The 19,023-nt window shown below is 51.5% G+C and overlaps 5 protein-coding genes across 5 annotated transcripts; 2 read left to right on the forward strand and 3 right to left on the reverse strand.

The window, feature by feature from the left end:
• Positions 1-431: 431 nt before the first annotated feature.
• Positions 432-2,711, reverse strand: T069G_07143 (protein kinase domain-containing protein; the record flags this gene model as incomplete). The annotated part of the gene is made up of 6 exons (XM_056174353.1): positions 432-1,205; positions 1,265-1,674; positions 1,740-2,124; positions 2,184-2,333; positions 2,395-2,476; positions 2,572-2,711. The coding sequence occupies 6 exons, from the start codon at positions 2,709-2,711 to the stop codon at positions 432-434; spliced, it is 1,941 nt and encodes a 646-aa protein (XP_056027932.1).
• A 1,049-nt stretch (positions 2,712-3,760) lies between these two features.
• On the forward strand, positions 3,761-4,352 carry T069G_07144 (sybindin-like family domain-containing protein; the record flags this gene model as incomplete). Its single annotated transcript, XM_056174354.1, has 3 exons — positions 3,761-3,797; positions 3,876-4,172; positions 4,249-4,352. 3 exons carry the CDS (start codon positions 3,761-3,763, stop codon positions 4,350-4,352), a joined length of 438 nt encoding a protein of 145 aa, XP_056027933.1.
• A 630-nt stretch (positions 4,353-4,982) lies between these two features.
• Positions 4,983-6,643, reverse strand: T069G_07145 (peroxin-3 domain-containing protein; the record flags this gene model as incomplete). Its single annotated transcript, XM_056174355.1, has 3 exons — positions 4,983-6,001; positions 6,081-6,421; positions 6,486-6,643. The coding sequence occupies 3 exons, from the start codon at positions 6,641-6,643 to the stop codon at positions 4,983-4,985; spliced, it is 1,518 nt and encodes a 505-aa protein (XP_056027934.1).
• A 1,802-nt stretch (positions 6,644-8,445) lies between these two features.
• Positions 8,446-9,266, forward strand: T069G_07146 (autophagy-related protein; the record flags this gene model as incomplete). Its single annotated transcript, XM_056174356.1, has 3 exons — positions 8,446-8,521; positions 8,614-8,997; positions 9,079-9,266. The coding sequence occupies 3 exons, from the start codon at positions 8,446-8,448 to the stop codon at positions 9,264-9,266; spliced, it is 648 nt and encodes a 215-aa protein (XP_056027935.1).
• A 1,378-nt stretch (positions 9,267-10,644) lies between these two features.
• T069G_07147 (forkhead domain-containing protein) lies at positions 10,645-12,939 on the reverse strand (the record flags this gene model as incomplete). Its single annotated transcript, XM_056174357.1, has 1 exon — positions 10,645-12,939. The coding sequence occupies one exon, from the start codon at positions 12,937-12,939 to the stop codon at positions 10,645-10,647; it is 2,295 nt and encodes a 764-aa protein (XP_056027936.1).
• Positions 12,940-19,023: the final 6,084 nt, after the last annotated feature.

Raw genomic sequence — 19,023 nt, forward strand, 5'->3', positions numbered from 1 at the left:
GTTCCCCCTACGTCTCTTAGCTCACCAATCTTGTTGCCTTCTTGGAGCGGTGAGCGCAATTCTCACTGTCGCGCCGGAGATTGCTTCTCCACACAATTAATGGAAATGATAGTCTCAGCCTACATCATGATAATGTATCCCGAGTAGCGTACTGTAGGAGCGTAGTATCCGATTGGAGATGGCTGCACACGAGCCCGTTTCAAGACTTTCTGTTGGACGCCCCTTTAAACGCTGCCTCGTTGGCAAAAAGTATACTTGTACACACTTCGATAAGGAGTCTATCCGCCGGAGGGGGGGTTGGTCAATGATACTTCGTATCTCATGTGTCTCATTGTGCCGAGATGATTTCTTGTAAGTGCTCACAATCCGGCCGCTTGGCACAACAAAGTCGACTTGAGATGGACGCACTAGTTTTGAGACCCGGCAACGGCCTAATTTTGGTCTTTTGTCTTGCTGCTATTCTCGGGCGCATCTGAGACTTTGACTTTGGAGATTTTGGACACGAGATCGGCCAATTTATTGCCTGGATGAAGAGGGAGAGGGTCTAGAAGCTGCTTGGAATTCTCTTTGGCAGTCTTCATAGGGGATGGTGAGACGGCAGCCTCATCCACCAAGTTTTCCAGTTTCTTAAAATAGTCCTTCTCCTTGATGTGCTTCGTCAGATACAGGATGGGATTGCTTGGTTGGTTCGGTTTCATGCGCTCCTTGATTGCTTCTTCATAGGCTCGGTCGTACACGTTGAAGTCGACTGCAGTAGGCGAGTCAGACACAACATCGGGTGTCTTTTCATCCATGGAAAAGGCATCCCTTGCGCCCGTGCCGATGCCCAAGAATGGTGGCTCTTGGTCACTAGTGGCGGTTTCTTGATCTTGGACCTTTTCCTCTCCGGCTTCGGACGCAAGAATAGTCTTTTGTTGTGTGATGAGTGCCGCAATGTCGGCAACTGATGTGTTGGTGTTGGCAGTTTCCGTTGGTTTGTGCCCCCCTTGTTCGCCTGCAGGAGGGGAAATGCCTTTCTTGCGTCTGCTAGCTATCAAGGAACATCTGAACCGATGAATGGCCTTCATTACACAGAGAAGATGGTTCATCTTTCTTGTAAAGGCACGGCTAAGCTCCAGCTCGTTCGGTGGCTCTACGGGGTTTGCACAGTTTTCTTCAGTTGAAAGCAATGGGTCCGTCCCCTCCTTGGTCACCCAGGGATGTTCCTGTGAAAAAGTAAGCATCTAGATTGTGCCTGGTTGATTCTTAGAGCATTGCTACTTACTCGAAGCTCTGGCATGGTGATTCGTGTTTCCGGGTTCTTGTCCAGTAGCCTGCCCATTAGGTCGACAAAGGAAGGAGACTCATCTTTTGGTAGTTCTGGCTCCTCGGTCTTGATGGCTTCGTAAATCTCAAGCATGGCCTCCTTGTTGAAAGGGATTCTGCCGTACTTGAGACAGTAAAGAGTGACGCCCATGGACCAGATGTCTGCAGCCGTTCCGGAAACCTTGTCATGCTTGCTACATAATTCAGGAGGCAAAAAGGCAGGCGATCCAGCAGACTTGGCTGTTCTCATGTTGGTTGGCTTCTCAAACATTTCCGAGACTCCAAAGTCAACAACTTTAAGAACATCATCTTCTGACAGCAGGAGGTTGTCAGGTTTGATATCACGGTGAATGACGCCCTGGGCATGTACTGTGAAAGCGTTAGCAATAGTGACGGCAACTCAGGAAGGAACTGAAGCCGTGTGCTTGACTTACGATACTCAATCCCTAATATCAAATCTCGGAACCAAAATCTGCACTCCTCGTCGGGATATGGCTCTGCCTGTTCGCCTAAGCCGACCTTCATAATGACTCCCTTCTTACACATCTCCATGACGATGTATAGAGAATCTTCATCCGGATCATCGAGCACCTCGATAAGCTGGGCCAAGTTGGGGTGATTGAGTTTCTTCATGATTGCAATCTCTTCTCGGATGTAGAACAGTGCGTCGTTCTTTTCACTGTCTCTCAACCCCATGAGCTGGGAGGGCATGATGCCTCCCCTACCAGGCATGCGTCGTGATGGTCCGCCAGGGCCTTGACGCATGGCCATTGACTGTGCGCGTCTTCGTAGGCGGACTTTGGAGAACTCTTTGACAGCCTACAGACTCATTATAAGCAAGAGAGGGGGTCTAAGAAGTTTAAAAGGGTGAGACTCACAAACTCATTCCCAAACTGATCTGTCGCCAGGTGAACAGCGCCGTAAGAGCCTCGCCCGATTTCCTCTTGGATCACATATTGGTTTATTCTATGGTGAGTTCGACCATCGGTTTCATCATTGGAGAACTCGACACGGGCGTCCAGAGTTTCCTGTTTTGAGAACTTAGTTTACCTCTACAGACCAACCAACTGATGAACTGAGAAGAATTACTTTGATCTCACGATGTGCACTGGGAGTGCGTTTATGCTGTCTTATCGGACTTGCGAAGCCAGCGAGACGAACGGGTTCAGTGCTAGAGCATGCGAAGAAAGCATCAGCACTCGCGACAAACCACACAGCGACGATGAGGCTCAGGTCATCCTCCTCGAAACTTGATAGTTTACTTACACGGCAGATGCCAGAGAGGGCCGATCTTCCGGTACATCGTCGCGATCGTTGACGGTGAGTCTGGGCGACTGAAGGCCGTACGGAGGCGCCGATTTGACGCTCTTGACGCCGTAACCGGGTGACTGTGGAGGTGTCTCCATGATGGCGGCAGAATGCGCAACTGGGCGTCAACAAGAGGAAGAGCTGCTGGATCGATTCCGTGTCGCGTGCTTGTTTTCTTCACAGATCCAAGATACAGATCTGGCGACAAAAGTTGTAGTTGAGTTGAGGAGCCGGCAAATACTCTCGGCCTCCCCACTGCATGCCTTGCGCCACGTCAAAAGCACGGCAAGCAGTTCGCGCGCCAGGGCTGTTAAATATGTGGTGAGGCTGAAGTCGAGCCAGCCCACCCATTGGAGGGGTAGAAGAATGATGGCTGCATTGGCATCCTCTGTTAAGCGGGGGCGTCAAATGCTAGCACTCGATTGGTAGCGCACATGTCGAAAATCAGCCCGCAGCACTAATAATAGCCTGTCACTGCTTATCATAAGGCAATAGCGTTATTATTTATTTCTAAGAGTTGTGTAGTTGCAATACTATATAATGGAGGATTCACTTTACTTGATGAATGAGCTTAACGTCATGTCTGGTACTGGGTTCCATGTTTACAGCTACTAGTGGTTGGCTAAGTTGGTATAAGCCGGCGAGTGACAGATAGGTATAACAATACGGTTATTTCAGCCTCGCCAACCTATAACTTGCCCAACATGCCTCTGATTTTGGCCCAGCAAGACTATATTTCACAATATGGTCAGAATATAGAAAATGAAGAAGCATCATATAGTAAAGCTATCAATATAAATGAGCACCATGCCATCCAGTTGAGCGTTGGACTACAGGCCTCCATAGTGGACTCTCTCAGTGGGCACCCCGCCATATTTACTGTAGCTGCCAGTGGATTAGATAACCGAGGCCAGCTGCCCCCCTTGGACCCTGGAACGACGACACTCCAACACCAGAGCCGCCACTTCTCGACGGAGCTCGTTCGTCCTGCGAGACGATACGACAACATCTTTCCTCCATAGCAGGCCATTGATCTGGCGCGTCTGGTGTCTAGCCTCTGCTCTTGAGTCGCCGACGTCGTCTCCCTTACGAAACCCAATAAAACAAACCAGAATCATAACATATTCCGCGCGACAAGCTGCTCAACATGGTTGTCTACTCCTTCTACATCTTCGACCGCCACAGTACGTCTCCCAGCTCTCCAACTTCAACACCTCTCCCCTCCTCCACATTCGCCCAATTCTCATCTTTCAATCTTCTAGCCGAGTGCGTCTACGTCAAGTCATGGATGGCGGCCGAGGGTCCCGGAGCCGCGCCCGTCCTGTCCACCTCCTCGGACGACGCCAAGCTCGTCTTCGGAACCGTCTTCTCCCTCCGCAACATGGTCCGCAAGCTCGGCGGCGACGACGACGCCTTCATCAGCTACCGCACGGGGCAGTACAAGCTGCACTTCTACGAGACGCCCGCGAACCTTCGCTTCGTCATGCTTACGGACACGGGCTCGGCCAGCATGCGGAATGTGCTGCACCAGATTTACATCAACTTATGGGTGGAATACGGTATGTATTTGCAGTTTCGTCAGGGAGGGAGTCTTTTCATTGCAAAACTAATGGCTAATCTATTTGGTTGTAATAGTTGTCAAGAATCCGCTTGCACCAGTCGAACACAAGGGGGGTGCGGGTGTCAATAACGAGCTCTTTGAACTTGGCCTGGACCAGTTCATAAGGGGCATGATGTGAGCGCACGGCATACTGTAAAGCTTCACAGGTGGAACGAAACATTTAAAATACGGAGACTACAAGCAGTAACGACGATGGCGACCTCTCTAATGCTCACGAAATGAGAGCTTTCAGGCGCTGATCTGTCACGCCTCCCTAGCTCGTAGCTGGGGCACTATAGAATCTGGTCGCCTCTGGTTAACATACCTGTACCTGCAAGAGAGGAGAGGTGTAAGCGACGAGCCGTTGGTGGGGATGGACGATTCAGGAGGCTCTCGTTAGGTGGCTTTGGAGAATCCGCGGGTCGTGGCACCCAGACAAACCTGTCTGTGGTTGGAGCCGTAGAATTTGGGGCACAGGTTCGCAAGAGAGATAATCCTCATCTTTAGAAGAGACCAAGCGCCAATCTCTGAGCGCCGGGGACAACGTGGGATATATCGTTATATGCCGTCTGCTAAGTCTGCCAACACCATTATAATACCAAAACAGGGAAAAAAAAGATAAAGCAAAACAAAACCATTAAATCTTTGTAGTCACCCGTCCCGCCCCTTTGCAACCAAAATAAATACCAAACCTGTAGAATGCATCAAATCTTTACTCTTTACTATACAAGTATGCGCATTGTTGGTACCGACCGCTTCCTATTCTTCCTCAAGCTCGTTTGTCCGCTGCCCTTGCCCATGCGCCTTCAAGGTCAGCAGTAGCCTGGGGCTCAACAATGACGACGCTGCTCTCGACCTGAGTTGATTGAGACTGAGTGTCTTCAGACTTGAGGTAAACGGCACTCTCCATGAGCCCATCCTCCTTCATTTCATTCTCCCAGTTGCTAGAGTATACAACTGCAGAGAAGGCCTCGAGGTCGCGCACCGTCTCCATTTCCTGGAGATATTCATTTGGCATGCCATTGCCAATGACATGAGCCTGTCGTGTCAAAACAGAGAGAATCTTGGGCAGAAGAATGGCCCTGGTGCGCTTGAGGCTGGCCGTCGTTGCCACTGCAGTGGGGGCGTCGTCCAGAGAAAACTCGAAAGCCTCGGTGGCCAGCTTCTTATCCACAAGCAACGAGAATCCAGAGTCGAGAATCAGGGTCAGAACGTGCGAAAAGGCCGGTGATTCAATAAGATCTGCCGTCTCATCGAGCAGCCGCCTCAGCGCGGCGGGTGAAACCTGGGCGCCGTCCTGAGGGCCCATACCTGCGTCATCCAAGATGCCAGACTCACGGATGACCTCGTCTTCCTTATCTTTCGGGGGCAACAGGAAGGCCAGCCAATCCGATCCCTTGCGTTCGTTGGAGGATCCTTCGATGAGCTTTCTGACCTCTGCGGTCAACTGGGAGACGCGGTCAAAGGTGACAAGATCGCGGGGGCTGAGGCTGCCAAAGACGGTTCGTACAGAGCTCTCGACACGTTGCATGACTTCAATCCACCCCTTATTTAGCAACCACCAGCTAAAGGTCAGGTACTTGCGGTTCGTGTCAAAGTCGCTGCCGTATGTCTGGTTGGGGTTGTCATCGTCATTGTTCTCAAGATTGATGGTGGCCTGTTGGCTGCCAGTGGCGAGAGCAACAACGCTGGATAAATAGCTGCGTCGACCCAGCAGGTTTAGTTGGACCCTGGTGAGCATGGTAAGGAGGGCGAGGGTGTAGATGAGCGTGAATGATCTCGTAATGGCTGTATACAGCAAGTAGTGTCAGTATTTCCTCTTCATCTCACATGCGTCGGCATGGATAAACAAGCAAGTGGCGCGTACCGCTGATGGTGAGGTCATCCCACAGCTGCCTCTTGGTCTTTCGTGGTCTCGGAGGAGCGAGCTCCTGTTGGGAGCCATCTGTGGTGAAGGGCATGCCGATATCAACAGGCACACTGATGGTGCTCTTGCTATCATCTTCGGTGAGGGTGGTATCGGCAATACTGGGCGGGCTAGTCGTCTGGATGCCCTTAAGGCTCCTCGCCGAGCTCTTGATCTGCTGGATCTCGTAGGTGATGCGTTCCGTGTTGAGGGCCGTGATGACGTTGCCGGTGGCGGTAGGCAGGAGAGCCAGGACGGTAAACGTGCAGTCCTCTTGGTTCTGCTCGAATCGACGGCGAAGACTAGAGTAGGGACGGCTTGGTTGGCAACGGGAGAGATAAACATGGTAAGACAGCCACAACTTACTTCTCCTTGGCGATTCGGTCGCTGCTCATGCGCTCGCGCGCATCGTTGATCTTGGACAGCACATACTGCGTCACGGCATAGCCGGCACCGACGACTCCAACGCCGATGGCAATTGGCGTCCGGTTCCGATGCAGCCAGCGCCGGGCTGAAGAAAACATGTTGGGCAGCGCTGCACAGGTCAGATCGGGTCGGGTCGAATCGAATCAGAAGGTCATGGATCAGCAATTCGGCGACATGTACGAAATATCTTGGGTTCCTGTGAGTTCGGGGAGAAACGCGGACTCGAAATCGCAGGCACAGCAGACGGAACACGTCGCACAGAGACTGCAGGGCTGTTGTAATGGAAAGTCGCGATGGTGGTTGAGATTGGAGCTCAACTGTGTTTGGTTCAATGTTTGCAGCGTGCCTCGGTTCTGCTCAGCGCCACGGGGCACCGGGGTCTCTAATTGGCGTCTTCGGCAAGGGGTCAATGGCACGAGCAAGGAGTACGCGGCAGGTACGGGTGCACTCGCGGCGGACAGCGCTAAGAGGGCTGTAGAAGCGGGTACCAGACAGGTATCTCTCGGGACCCGTGCTGTAAGGCAAGGCCCGCCGATTAGTATTCCGGGGGCCTGTTGGGTGTATGCACGCACTAATGAAGATGCTCTAGTTGCATGTGTTATTCTCAGATATTGATTGATTACTGCAATGACTTCACAGCTGGTGGGCTTGATGCCGGAAGAAACACGCCCATCGGAACAATACCCATCTAGGTAGAGATGCTTATTTGCTCGCGGATCTTCTTAAAGCTCCCGTCTTACCCGGAAGTGGAAGTCGTATGTTGAGAACAGGTTTGGAGGTAGGGATTCCACAAAAGGGTGTCGCCTAGGATAGGTAATGCTCACAATACAAGTACTATGTAATGATCAACTGATGGAAAAGATGTACCTACTAGCCTGAATGATTTCAAGGCAAACAATATCCGGGGTTAAGTATATACCTGCTGTACAATACCGGTAGCCATCTCATCCTCCTTCCTCGGTCAACGTTGAAACATTCAAGCTTATCTCTTATCGCAGGTATGTACTCTGTACTCGTAGTCGTAGTAGCCAGCAGAAAATTGGGCTGGGCTGGGCTGAGCTCGAATGTCACTACGACAGTCGAGTTCCAGTGACGTGACTGTGCGCATTTCCCGATCGATCCCCACGCCACAGCTGGTGCCACTAGAGCTGAATTGGCACCAGGCAGTGCGCCTTCAGCTGCTGTCCGTCAGTGCAAGCAAGCAAGTTTAGTGGCATGCCAGGCCAGGCTTGCCAGGCTGCACTGCACCTAGCCAGTCACCAGCCGGCAAATAATACCTGCACCAGCCAAAAAGAAAACCACCCGGACAAGCATCATTCCTCCAAGGATGTTTAATTTTTTTTTGCCCCTCTCCAGCTTCTCACTCCCCCACCCCCTCGCTTCAATTGTCTGCTTGCATACCACAGGGCATAATTTTATTTTATTCTCATCTCGCTGCATTTTTCTTATTTTTTTCGCCTCCTCCTTGGATTGCTCCCTGCAATCGCCCGCAGCGAATTCGGCACCTCCTTTGCTTTCCGCGTCTAGGCGCTGTGGCTGTCGCAAACTCCAACCTCCTGTCACTGGCCTTGCTGGGTAGACGGTAGCACTGCTAGTCAAGCCTCGACATCTTGGTCTGGTGACTCCCTCTCCTGCTGACGACTCACCTCTTGACCGTGGCTCGTGTTTAAAAACATCCAGCAATGCGCCGATTCGCCCAGCAGTCGAGATAACACTGGCCCAATCCATTTCTTCTTCTTCGATTTCAGCGCTTTCCCACTGGCGGTGACATCGATAATTGATCGCAGAGAGAGAGAGTCCAAGTCTGAAGCGAAAGAGGCAAAATTTTCTTCCTCACTGCTTTCCCTTTCCGACCCTCCTTTTACCAGCCACGGCTACATTGCTCCCCTGGAAAGAAGAAATGGATCAGCAAAAACCCCCGGAATTCATACTCGACGTCTTTACAGACCCTCGATCTGTTCGCGACGTGGTTAAAGGTACTTGATTGGCCTCGTCAGCCCTATGCGACAAGCACCTAGCCGTCGTCGCATCAACAAGTCTCTTTCAGCTAACACAGCGAGCAATACAGGCATACTGCACACAATCTTCTTTAACCGATTCTTTCCTTCTCTCGCCCCCCGAACACACGAGGTCTTGGATGTCACTCTTCCCTTCGTCAACGACGATGAGCTGGAGACGCTGATCGAGCAACGCGCCTATGCGCTCGAGCGCCAGCTCGATGCCGAACGACTATCCAATTCGGGTGGCCAGGCCGGAGGCGCACCGGTCAAGGGAGAGAAAATGAGCGGCCCTGGCATGGGGGACGGCGGCAGCGGAGGAAGGGGCCAGATCACCGTCCAGTTCTTCGAGCGAAAACGCAAAAAGGCCTGGCCGTTTGGCCGCGCAGACGAAGAGGTCTGCTGGGAAACTTGGACAATCAAAGTCACTGTCGCTGAACCGAGAACGGAAAACGGTATGTTTACTGCTGCACGTAGCTCGAACACCCAACTTTCCCCGAGCTCTCCCATACTAAGACAAAACCCGAAAAACGTAGAACGAGCCAAAGTCCGCAGAGCCATGGAGCAAACCCTCTTCGCAACCGCCATGAAAATCGTCACCTTTGTCAACACCCACAAAGACCACATCCCCCCCATCACCACCCAGGGCGGCAACCCTTTCCCCTACAAGATCAACCTCGAGTCCAAGGAGACCAGCTGGGCGTCTCGCATACGCATCTACTAGAGCAAACACGAAACTGGACCACACTACTTTCTTTAAATGCCAAACTCTGAAGATTGACTTCTTCACACATCTTTCTTTACTTTTAACACCCGGGTTCTACGACAAACGAGCAACAATGACAAATAAAAGGGTCGACTGATAGATTTTGATTTCATGGGAGGGAAGCAAGGGCTGCGTCTGCGCCCAGTTGGGGATTTTTTCGACGTAGGCAACTGTATATATGAGCTCTACACGAGGCGTTTTGGGTATCGGCGTGGGAGACAAGACATTTATTTTTCAACAAGCTTAATGTAACGAACGATCCAAAGGTAGATACCCCCCGAGTTCACACGAAACACATGCACACAGTCATGTGCAATGTTATATGGAGCAGGCTGGGGGCTGGGGGCGAAAGGGGGGGAACACATGAACCAGGCAATCAGGCTTCATGATGCATGTTAGCCCAGCCTGAGTCACACATCTTACGCTGGTAGCTATCAAGCAATAGACACAGACACGGCACTGGTGCAAACAATACATCAAATCTTGAAAGCAAGCAGTCAATTGAACTTGATATCAAAAAAAAAAAAAAAAAAAGTCAATCGCCTTCTTTTGAAAAAAAGGTAGAACTAGAGAGCCTACAGCACACATAAAGAGCAAAACACCCAAGCCTATCCGACAGGGGAATAATCCCAAAAGCGAATCCGTTCCCAATCCCTTAGTAGAAAAAGAAAAAGCCCAACAAGGAAATAGAATTCAAACATGAGCCAAGCCAAGTCTCTCACAAACCCCTTTAATACCAGTTCCCTAGGTACACACGCGCAGATGCGCATGTTTGTGAATCCAGACTCCATGCATCCAACCCATTGTCCGGTAAAGAAGTGAATACACTCAAAAGCAAAAGAATAAGGGAACCAATCAAGAGAGATAATAGAAAAAAAAGAAGAAACAGTAAAACCAACAATTCCTCGCAATAAAGCCAAGTCCAGTCCAAGCCCAGGCCCAGGCCATACCAGCTAAATCAAGCTATCCCATTTCCCGGAACCGACCGTCGCCGTATTCCAATGCCGCAAAAACAAAGGTAAAAAAACAAGTTATACTATGTACTCAGAATCATCATTACCCATTAGGGAACAAGCCGTGAAGCCCAAGGGGAGAGGTTAGGCTTGCACATAGAACTGCAACCCCATCGCAGTCTAGAATCGCGTAACGTCAAATGCCAGTAATCGTCGTGTTAGTCGTGTGAAGGAAGCTTTGGTCGTGGTGAATAGAGTGTTAGACGTTCGAGAAGGAAAAGCAACCCTTGATCTGTTCTTCATTTGGCTTCGTCTTTCCTCCTGTCTTCATCAATGTCATAAAAAAGTGATCGTCATCATTTGCCTTTCGCAAGCAACGTCTTCTAAAAGGTGGTTGAAAAGCTTCGGCCCAAGGTAGGTTTCCCGCTCTGTTTCAGCCCTCTGGAGGGTTGTGAGCCAGATCCGATCTTCTCGAACCCCTGAAGGATATCAAGGCCGGTAAAGTCTGACCCATCCACGCCTGCCCCTGAAGCAAAGTCGTTGGGGTCGATGTGGAGAGATGGCCAGTCCCCGTCTCCTGGAAGCTCTATTAAGGAGACAAACTTGCTCGGGGATGCACCCCTGATGGGCGATCCTTGGAAGAGCTTGGACGGGGAGCCGAGGCCCTCAAAGGCCTTGCTTGGCGTTTCCAGAAACTGTGAAGGTGTATCAGGGGCCTTGAGCAAAGGCGCCGATGAGACAATCTTCTTGGAAGCTGACAAGTCTCCAATGGCTGAGGAAGAAATAGATCGATCGAGGCGAGCGCGCTTGACAGAGCGCTTGATGGGGGAGCCAGCATCTGCACAGCCGATGCTATCGAAAACATTCTCATCATCCACCGGCAGATCTTGGAAGATGTCAAAGTCAGGAATATGGCTGGCGTTGGGTGTGTCAAAGCTGAAGAGGTTATCATCAAGGCGGAAGGCAGGACTCCACGGCAGGCTGTCATCATTGGAAAGGTTGGCTACTCGTCGCAGGGGAGATTGCAGCAAGTGGCGGACCTTGGCGCGGTGGATGCGTAGGTTCGTGTTGGGAGAAACTGAGGGTGGCGGCTGCACGATGGCCTTGGCCTTCTTAACGATGGGAGTGAGAGGAGGGGGCATCTGGTTGTCGTGGGACTGTCGGAAAGGAGACGATGAATTGAGTCCATAGTTGGAAAATGAACGGCTCTTAGTCGGGCTAAAAGGAGAGGATCCCCTGAGTCGTGCAATCTCCTCCTCGGCGCGGCCGCGCTTGATTCGGTGCCTGTCAGCCTCTGATGTGAAGAAAGCTGACCTGGTTGCATTCGGGCGCATGGCAGATGACTCGAGAGAGGAGATGTAGCCGCTGTCATCCATGGAAGCGAACTTGCGCTTGTGAGTCCTAGTCACAGACGAGGCAGGATTGCGGCTCATAGGAGGTGGTGTGCCATTTCGTCGCTCTGGTCGAGGGACAGGTGGAGTTGAGTGTAAAGCTGCAGGTAGAGGCGAGAAGAAGGACGATTCCAGTGGCAATTCGTTGTCGAGACCCTTTTCCACCAGGTCCTCAGCAGGCGCATTGTCAGACACGAGGATGGTGGCATCTGAGGAAGGCTCCAAGGGCATGGACAAGGTCGCCTGAGAAGTCGGAAGAGGGGGGAGGCTGTTTGCGTGCTGCGGCTGGTGGTGATGAATAGGAGCTGGGGGTGGCAGCGAAGGCTCGGGCATCAGTGCTGGCGTTGGTCGAGAGGGCTCCAGACGAGTTGACATGACGGGGAGGTTCTCCGCAGTTGGGACCGATTTGCGCGTTGGCTTCTCCTTGAGGAACTGAAACTCGGTGCCGGGCTCAATACCCCAGTAGTTTCCCTTGCCGGGGTCGTCCTTTGGTCGTTCGATCTTGATGAAGTTCTTGTGCAAGCTCAGGTTATGTCGAATGCTGTTTTGCCATCCTGCGTCGTTGGGGTTGTAGAAGGAATAGTTGTCGCTGATCCACTTGTAAATCTGAGCAAGGGTGAGACGACGCTTTGAAGACCGTAGAATGGCCATTCCAATGAGTTGTGCGTAGCTGTGAGGTGGTTTTGTACCATCGTCGGTGATGGGTGGGAACGAATCGTGCGGTGGTAGTGATTGCTCCTCGGCCTTGGATTTCTTATTGACTCGAGCTTCCTTGATTGGTGCCGCCTCCATCAGTCCCTTCCTCCCACTTGGATCCTGGTAGTACTGCTCCACTGAGATATTAATAGCCGGAGGTGCCGGGAAGATCTGAGGGTGAACATTTTCCTTGCCGAAGAAGGCGTTGTGATCCGTGAGCGGTGGCTTCTGTAGGCCTGTCTTGAAGTTGGAGAGCTGCGGCTTCTTTTGCAGCGAATCCGTCACCGGGGCCTTGTCGGTGGGAGGCGCCATTGAGATGCCGTTGAACTTGTTGAGGCCGTGTGAGGGTTTGAGCGGCGCTCTGGGTGTCTTGTTCTTGAAGGGAGAGAATTTGCTGCCGTGAGATGATGATGCGGGCTCGAGAATGACGTTTGAGCTTGAATTACCAAGGGGACGGCGAATAGGCCTGGATGGATTCGGCATGGGTGCGTGACTGGTCATGGGTGCTGGTGCTTCGTTCTCGAAAAAGATGTCGTCATTGAAAACTTCAAGCGGCCTGGAGGAGCCGTAAAAGCGCGTCGGCTGGGCCATTTCGGCCTTTGTGTGGTGATGCTCTTTGAGCGTTGTGGAGCGGGCTGTGCGTGAACAGCTGTGAAAAGCTTCTGCTTCTGGGCGCGCTAGTCAGCCGAGGGTGCAAGGGGAAAGACGCGACACCGGCGTGGTTCTGAGAGCGGAAGCATTGCAAAGCTCCGGGAGGGCTGAAGGAAATTAAAGAGAATGGAGAGAGAGAAGAATGGAATAAAAGAGCCAAGCATGGGGGGTTTTTTGTGCTCACCTCGCTGAGGTCACCGTCACTCGCAGGCGCGGTGGGGCGGCAGATACAAGGCTTGGGGGAGTCACGGCCCTGACCGGGATTTTTACTACTTTTTCTGTCCTTTTTTCTCGGCTGGGTTAATGGAATAATAGGAGAGCCGATCGGACCCGCAGATGAATTTTATGAAGAAGAATCTCTTTAAGATTTCTTCAATTAAGCTGAAAAGGTGAAGTGGCGGGAGGGAGAAGGACGAGCGTCGCGTCGGATCGGGTTGCACGTTTGTGTCTTTTGCGCGGGGGAGAAATGGTTAGTAAAGACGGCAGGAAATGTGTAGAGCCGTGACAGAGAGGTGGGATGGAAGAGATGGAAAAAGACGAGCAAAGACGAGGGGAGACGGGCGCTGTAATAGGGAATGCCAGTATGATCGGAAGGGAGGACGAACAAAGGTGGATGGCCTCTGGCTTTGATCCAAGCACAAGGGCAAACTTTCGATCCTTGGAACAGGCCCGAGTGGATCGCCGACCAGGGCCCCTGGCAGTGCGAGAGACGCAGAGAAAGCCCAGCGCGTCAGGGATGCAATGCGGATTGGATGGCAAGCTGTCTAGGCTGACACGAGCGACCGGGGCAGGGATTGTCTGGCGGCGTGCAGAAATCTTGCTTCTCCAGCCCGCAACTAGCACAAGGCCAAGCCAGATGTGGCCAGTCGCAAAGCCAGTCGCCAGTACTTTGTCGATGCGATGATTGTTGGATGGGTGGAAGCGCTGGACACGATTGGATCGAGCAAATGCGGTCCCGTCTTTTGGTGTGGTGGGTTAAATTGTCAACGAGATAAAAGCTGCTGTGAGTGAGAAGTACGAGCGAGAGTGAAGATGAGGGTGAGAGTATGTAAGGTGCAAGCTCAAGCACAAGCACAGTATTACAGCGCTGTACAGCACAGTAATGTGAGGGTGGCCTCCCCCCCTCTTCTTTGCACGGAACGGGCTTTTAGAGGGCTCGCGCGCGTCTCAGCAAGACCCAAGCCAAGGGAGCCTGCTGTACTCGTACTGTAGGAGAGAAAGAGACAAGCAAGACAGGCGGCGGGGGGCGTGTCTTTGGGAATGCAACAAAGATGCACGGCTTTCTGTCTTTTCCCTTTTCTCTCTTTGACTCTGCGTCCTGACGATCGATCGATGCTCTTTTGTCTTGAACCGACTGGGGCTGGGCTGTGCGAGAGCGGAGCAAGCGAGCCTGTAAGTGAGGACTGCATTACATGCGCCAGAGCATGTGAGTAAAAGGTCCGTACGGAGCAGCTGCCGGTATCTGTGCAGCACGTAGCACCATCTGGATAGTATATTTTGCCAGGGGGATGGTGATGCTAGCAGCAGCAGTAGTACGAGCACGTACATGAGATTGATACCTTAGTAGGTAAGGTAGGTAATAGAGGTGTATGTGTAAATATCTATAGTAGGGCTGTGTATGAGGTCTGGTGTATTATTTGGCTGGGTATGCCAAGGTATGGAAAGGTAATGGACCGAGGGAGTGGTACAAGAACGAGGCTTCGTATATGCGAGTATAGTAGTAGTATGAGCCGCGAGATACCGAGCGAGGCACAAGGGATTTGAAGGTAGCAATGATGCGATTGATGCGCAATGTACATACAGCAGATGTAGATGTAGATGTAAGTAGATGTAAGTGTGAGAAGCAGTAGCGGCAACACCCTTTTTGAAGGCTTCCCTGCGATTCGCCGTCGCCATCACGACCATCCCATCTGCAACCCGACGGTTGCCATGCGACCTGCGCAAGTCCATCATCGCATCAGCTGCAGCGGTAAACAAGAGACGGAGCTCTTTGACTGGGCAGTGGCCTGCATGATGCATGCATGCGCGAGGGTTGGGCGCCGCAATTGGTAGCCCAATCTCGCATTCAAAATGTTGTTGCTTATCCTCTCTGCTTGATATGCTTGACAGACAGAGCTGGCGATGCCTCGACTGCCGCCCCCCAATTCGGGGCCAGGTACCCCGATTGAGAGCACCCATGGCATCAATGGCAATCCACTTCTAAATGCCTAGCATGTACTAACTTTAGTAGCCCTATGTCTAGTGTTTTTAAGCCCATTGATGCTCTCCGGAAGAATGAGGAACGGAGAAGCCGTTGTAGTTATGGATACTATTTGATCGCGCCTCGTCTTTTTTTCCCGGCTCGACCAAGGTTCGCGCTCAGCCTTCAAACCATCCGTCATCATCAGCTGGCTTCTCCCATTAGCACTTGACTACTGTCACTTAGCCGTGGATAGTATTAACCCGGATCGTCCATTTACGTACTCGCTCAGAGGCAGAGTTTCTTGTCCTCTTGGCTAGTGCGTGCAAGTGGAATCTGTCATATGTCTCATTCTGTTCCTGCCACGATCACAAGGTTAGAATCCAGGCACCCCGATTCCAAAACTCGCGTGTTCTCGACGCCTGCGTTTCAAACTCTGTTCTTCCCTGGCCGGACCTCTTCAGCCTTTTTTTCTGCGTCTCGATCCCTCGCAGGGATCTTGCTGTTTCTGCTGCCCTTCTGACTCTTGTTTCCCTTTGGCTTTGGCTTTGGCTTACCTTGTTCCCCCCTCCACGAACCCCTCCAAATCCGTATCCCTTCCCCCCCTCCATGAGCATCTCCCCCACGCATAATGATACATGCTTGCAACATGTCCATTTTTATCTCATTTGGGCCGGCCTTTTCGACGGAACGGACATATGACAACTCCCAAACCCACTCCAAACAGATACTAAAGATAAACAAAACAAGACGGACAAAACTACGGGATGCCATCTCACCATTCGGCACCAAGTCGTCGTAATACGCGACTAAATACGGAGCGACAACAACGCGTCAACCCTCTCAGCTGATGTCTGCTCTCAAGGGCAATTGGCCCTTCAACTCGGCGGCGAACCCGCTCTCAAGCATCCGGGCGGCCCAAGACAGAGGCCGGAGATGGGTCTCGGTGATACCCAGCGATAGGCTCTCCGCGAATTCGGTCGCAACCCTGGTCGCGATTCGCCCACATACCCCAGCCAGCAAGGCATGTGAATACCTCCCGCCAAGTACTCCGTACCAAGTACGACCTGTATCCTCCGTATGGAGTACGAGTAGAAAAGGCGACATCTGAGCACTCACTCGCTCGTCCTCGAGAGGGAGTACAGAAGGGGGGGCGTGAGAGAATGCCGAGCGCGAGTCGCTGATTGGGCGGGCCAGGGCGTTTGAGAGTCAAGACTCGAAGCCGGTCCCACTGCAGCCCAACAGTGTGACTGACGTCTGGGTCTTGGGCCGACTTCTGCACTCACTCTCACTCTTCTTTCTGCTGGGTGAGCAGTCGAGTCTTAAGTGCGTGCCCTTTGGTGGCATGTTGGAGGTCGCTTAAAAAACGCGTCATAATCAAGACGCGTCCAGACCCTTGTTTACTTTGGACGCGTCGCGCACCAATCACAGCGCTGCATTGGCCGCTAGCGCCGGCGCCGCCATTTAGAATCCCGAGAGCTCGCATTGGATCCATCCCGAGGCTCTTTGTTCATACAGAATCGCGATAAATGAACAGCGATTAATTAGCACCGCTTGGACCGAAGCGGTAGCTGGAGACGACGGATAAGACGAAGCTGAAAAAAGTGCATGAATTAGCCCGCCTTGTGCTGTCGATCGCATCCTCATGACGCAAGCAGCCGTCACGACCGGTCTCCATGTCTCAGTTGTTTACTTGTACCACTCGTATCGTCTCCATCTATCTCCCGTCCGTCTTCTGCCTACAAGACTGGATTCTTCCTTTTACGATGATCAAGATCGTACCACGTCTGAGCTCCTAGTGTCGAGCCTGCTGAGCTGGCAAGCAATCAACCTCAAACACGCTAGTCGGCATAGTTCAGCAATGCATTGCAAACTATCGCCTGCTACTGGCTCAAACTACTGGTGCTACTATTTGATCTTAATGACCATATCCTTGCGGCGCATTGACTCTCGACACCATCCACCAGGCCAAGTGCTGTGGCTTCGCCCTCTGAAGAAAAGTGAGAAAAGTAAAAAGAAGGAAATAAGAGACTTCTCTTGCACTCTACGCGTCAACGTATATCCTGGCCACTCTCTCTTCCACCCCCTTGCTTAGCCTCCTCCCCCTCCCCCTCCTCCATTCCAGATCCTTTTCCTCCGTGAACGAAAAAGAGAAAAAGACAGACATTTGAACGAGGGAGGATACACACTGTGTCATCGAACTGCCACCCCCTTCCGATGATGCCGACAAGGAAAGCTGGGGGAATGGAGTTTCTACTAGTTTATTCTCAGACTGAAACAGCAGAAAGACAAGCGCAATGCTTCAGCGTGGCAGTTCTCTCTGCCTTTTCTCGTCCCTGAAGATAAGTCTCAGTCTCTTTCTCTCCCGTGTTAACGGTTTCCTCATCCCCAACGTGTCCCCCCATGCACACAGCCCTGCATCCCGTTCGCCTGTCACTGAGCACGAACCACACGCAAGGCATCGCCGTCTACTGTAAATCCTTGGCCTTGTAAGCTTAGAACTGTTTTATAAGAAAGTGTTGCCATTCTATGCCGAGTTGGGTATGCACTCCCGTAATTTGACATCTTACGGAAACAGAATAGAAAGAGTATTTGTAGAAGAGAGAAGCCCCCAAACGCATAAATGGCTGCATCTTGAAACTTATGGAAGAATAAGGTTAGTTGGAAATCTGCACCCTCGTCGGTTCACCGAGTATCTTTAATCTCTTGCTCTCTTTTCGCTGGGGCCTTGCTGCAATCCTTGCTTGGGCTCATGCGCTGTCATCCATTCCCTTGTCCATCCAGTTGCTTCTATTTCCGTACAAAGAAGTACAGGTAGACACACAAAGAACTTGAAGCATACTGTACTTTAGTAGGCACAGCAGGCAACAGGAAACAAAGGGAAAAAAGCAATGGACGGAGCGCGGTACACGCTGCATGCATCTTTAATGAATTGCATCCTTGCACCCGTTCATCCATTCCTCCCCTTATCCGTTTAGTTATACCACTGTACATACATGCACTCAACTTGCTACAGCACTCGCCATATCTAATCCAACCCCCCTTGCGAGTCTCACTTCTATTGCGGCTCTTCCCAGTCCATGATGAGTTAATCAGGCATCATGATAGCACCTATTCTAGAATACTGCTCTCCTCAGCACCAGTCGGCCAAATCCTTCACTCATCTCCTGACATATGCGTCTTGCATCCGTCCGTATTGCCACCTCCTGCAGGGGGGAGGGTCTTCAAATTCACAAAAGAAATAATAATGATTCTGCATGAGAGCAAAATGGCCGTGCACGGTTGTTTGTACAGTCGGGTCCAAACCTCACCTCTCAATTGAGAATGTCACCAGTACAACCTTGTACAATCATGACTGTGGACTACCTCCTAGTAATACTGCTAGAAAACTACGTATCACGATTCCCGCTTTTTCGTTATGGATTGCCACGTACGACGACTTGGCATCATGCTCGACTCTACCTGAACCGTGCAACTGCCGTGACCTGTGCAATATATTTGAAACATTGAGACCTGCACCACTCATTCATCAAGCCCGTCTTGGCCCTGACAGAGTGAGCATGTACAGTTATACAGGCAAGTATCCGAGAGTGACAGAAAGGCGAAATGCTGAAAGGAGCAAGCTGCTCTTCATCTGACATTGGATGTTGAGACATGGCCTCTATACTACTAATCATGATACGGAGGCTTTTGTCACATTGTCACAATTTGGTGCCAATACATCGCACACGTACAAGCTCTTGAGCAAAGAGCCGGCAATTTTGAAGAAGTAGAAATCATAGGGATAGCATTACTAGCTCCTAATAATAAACAATAGTTTCAAAAAAGTAAAATGTTAAATGACA

Source organism: Trichoderma breve, chromosome 4 (assembly GCF_028502605.1).
Source record: "Trichoderma breve strain T069 chromosome 4, whole genome shotgun sequence".
Classification (NCBI taxonomy): domain Eukaryota; kingdom Fungi; phylum Ascomycota; class Sordariomycetes; order Hypocreales; family Hypocreaceae; genus Trichoderma; species Trichoderma breve.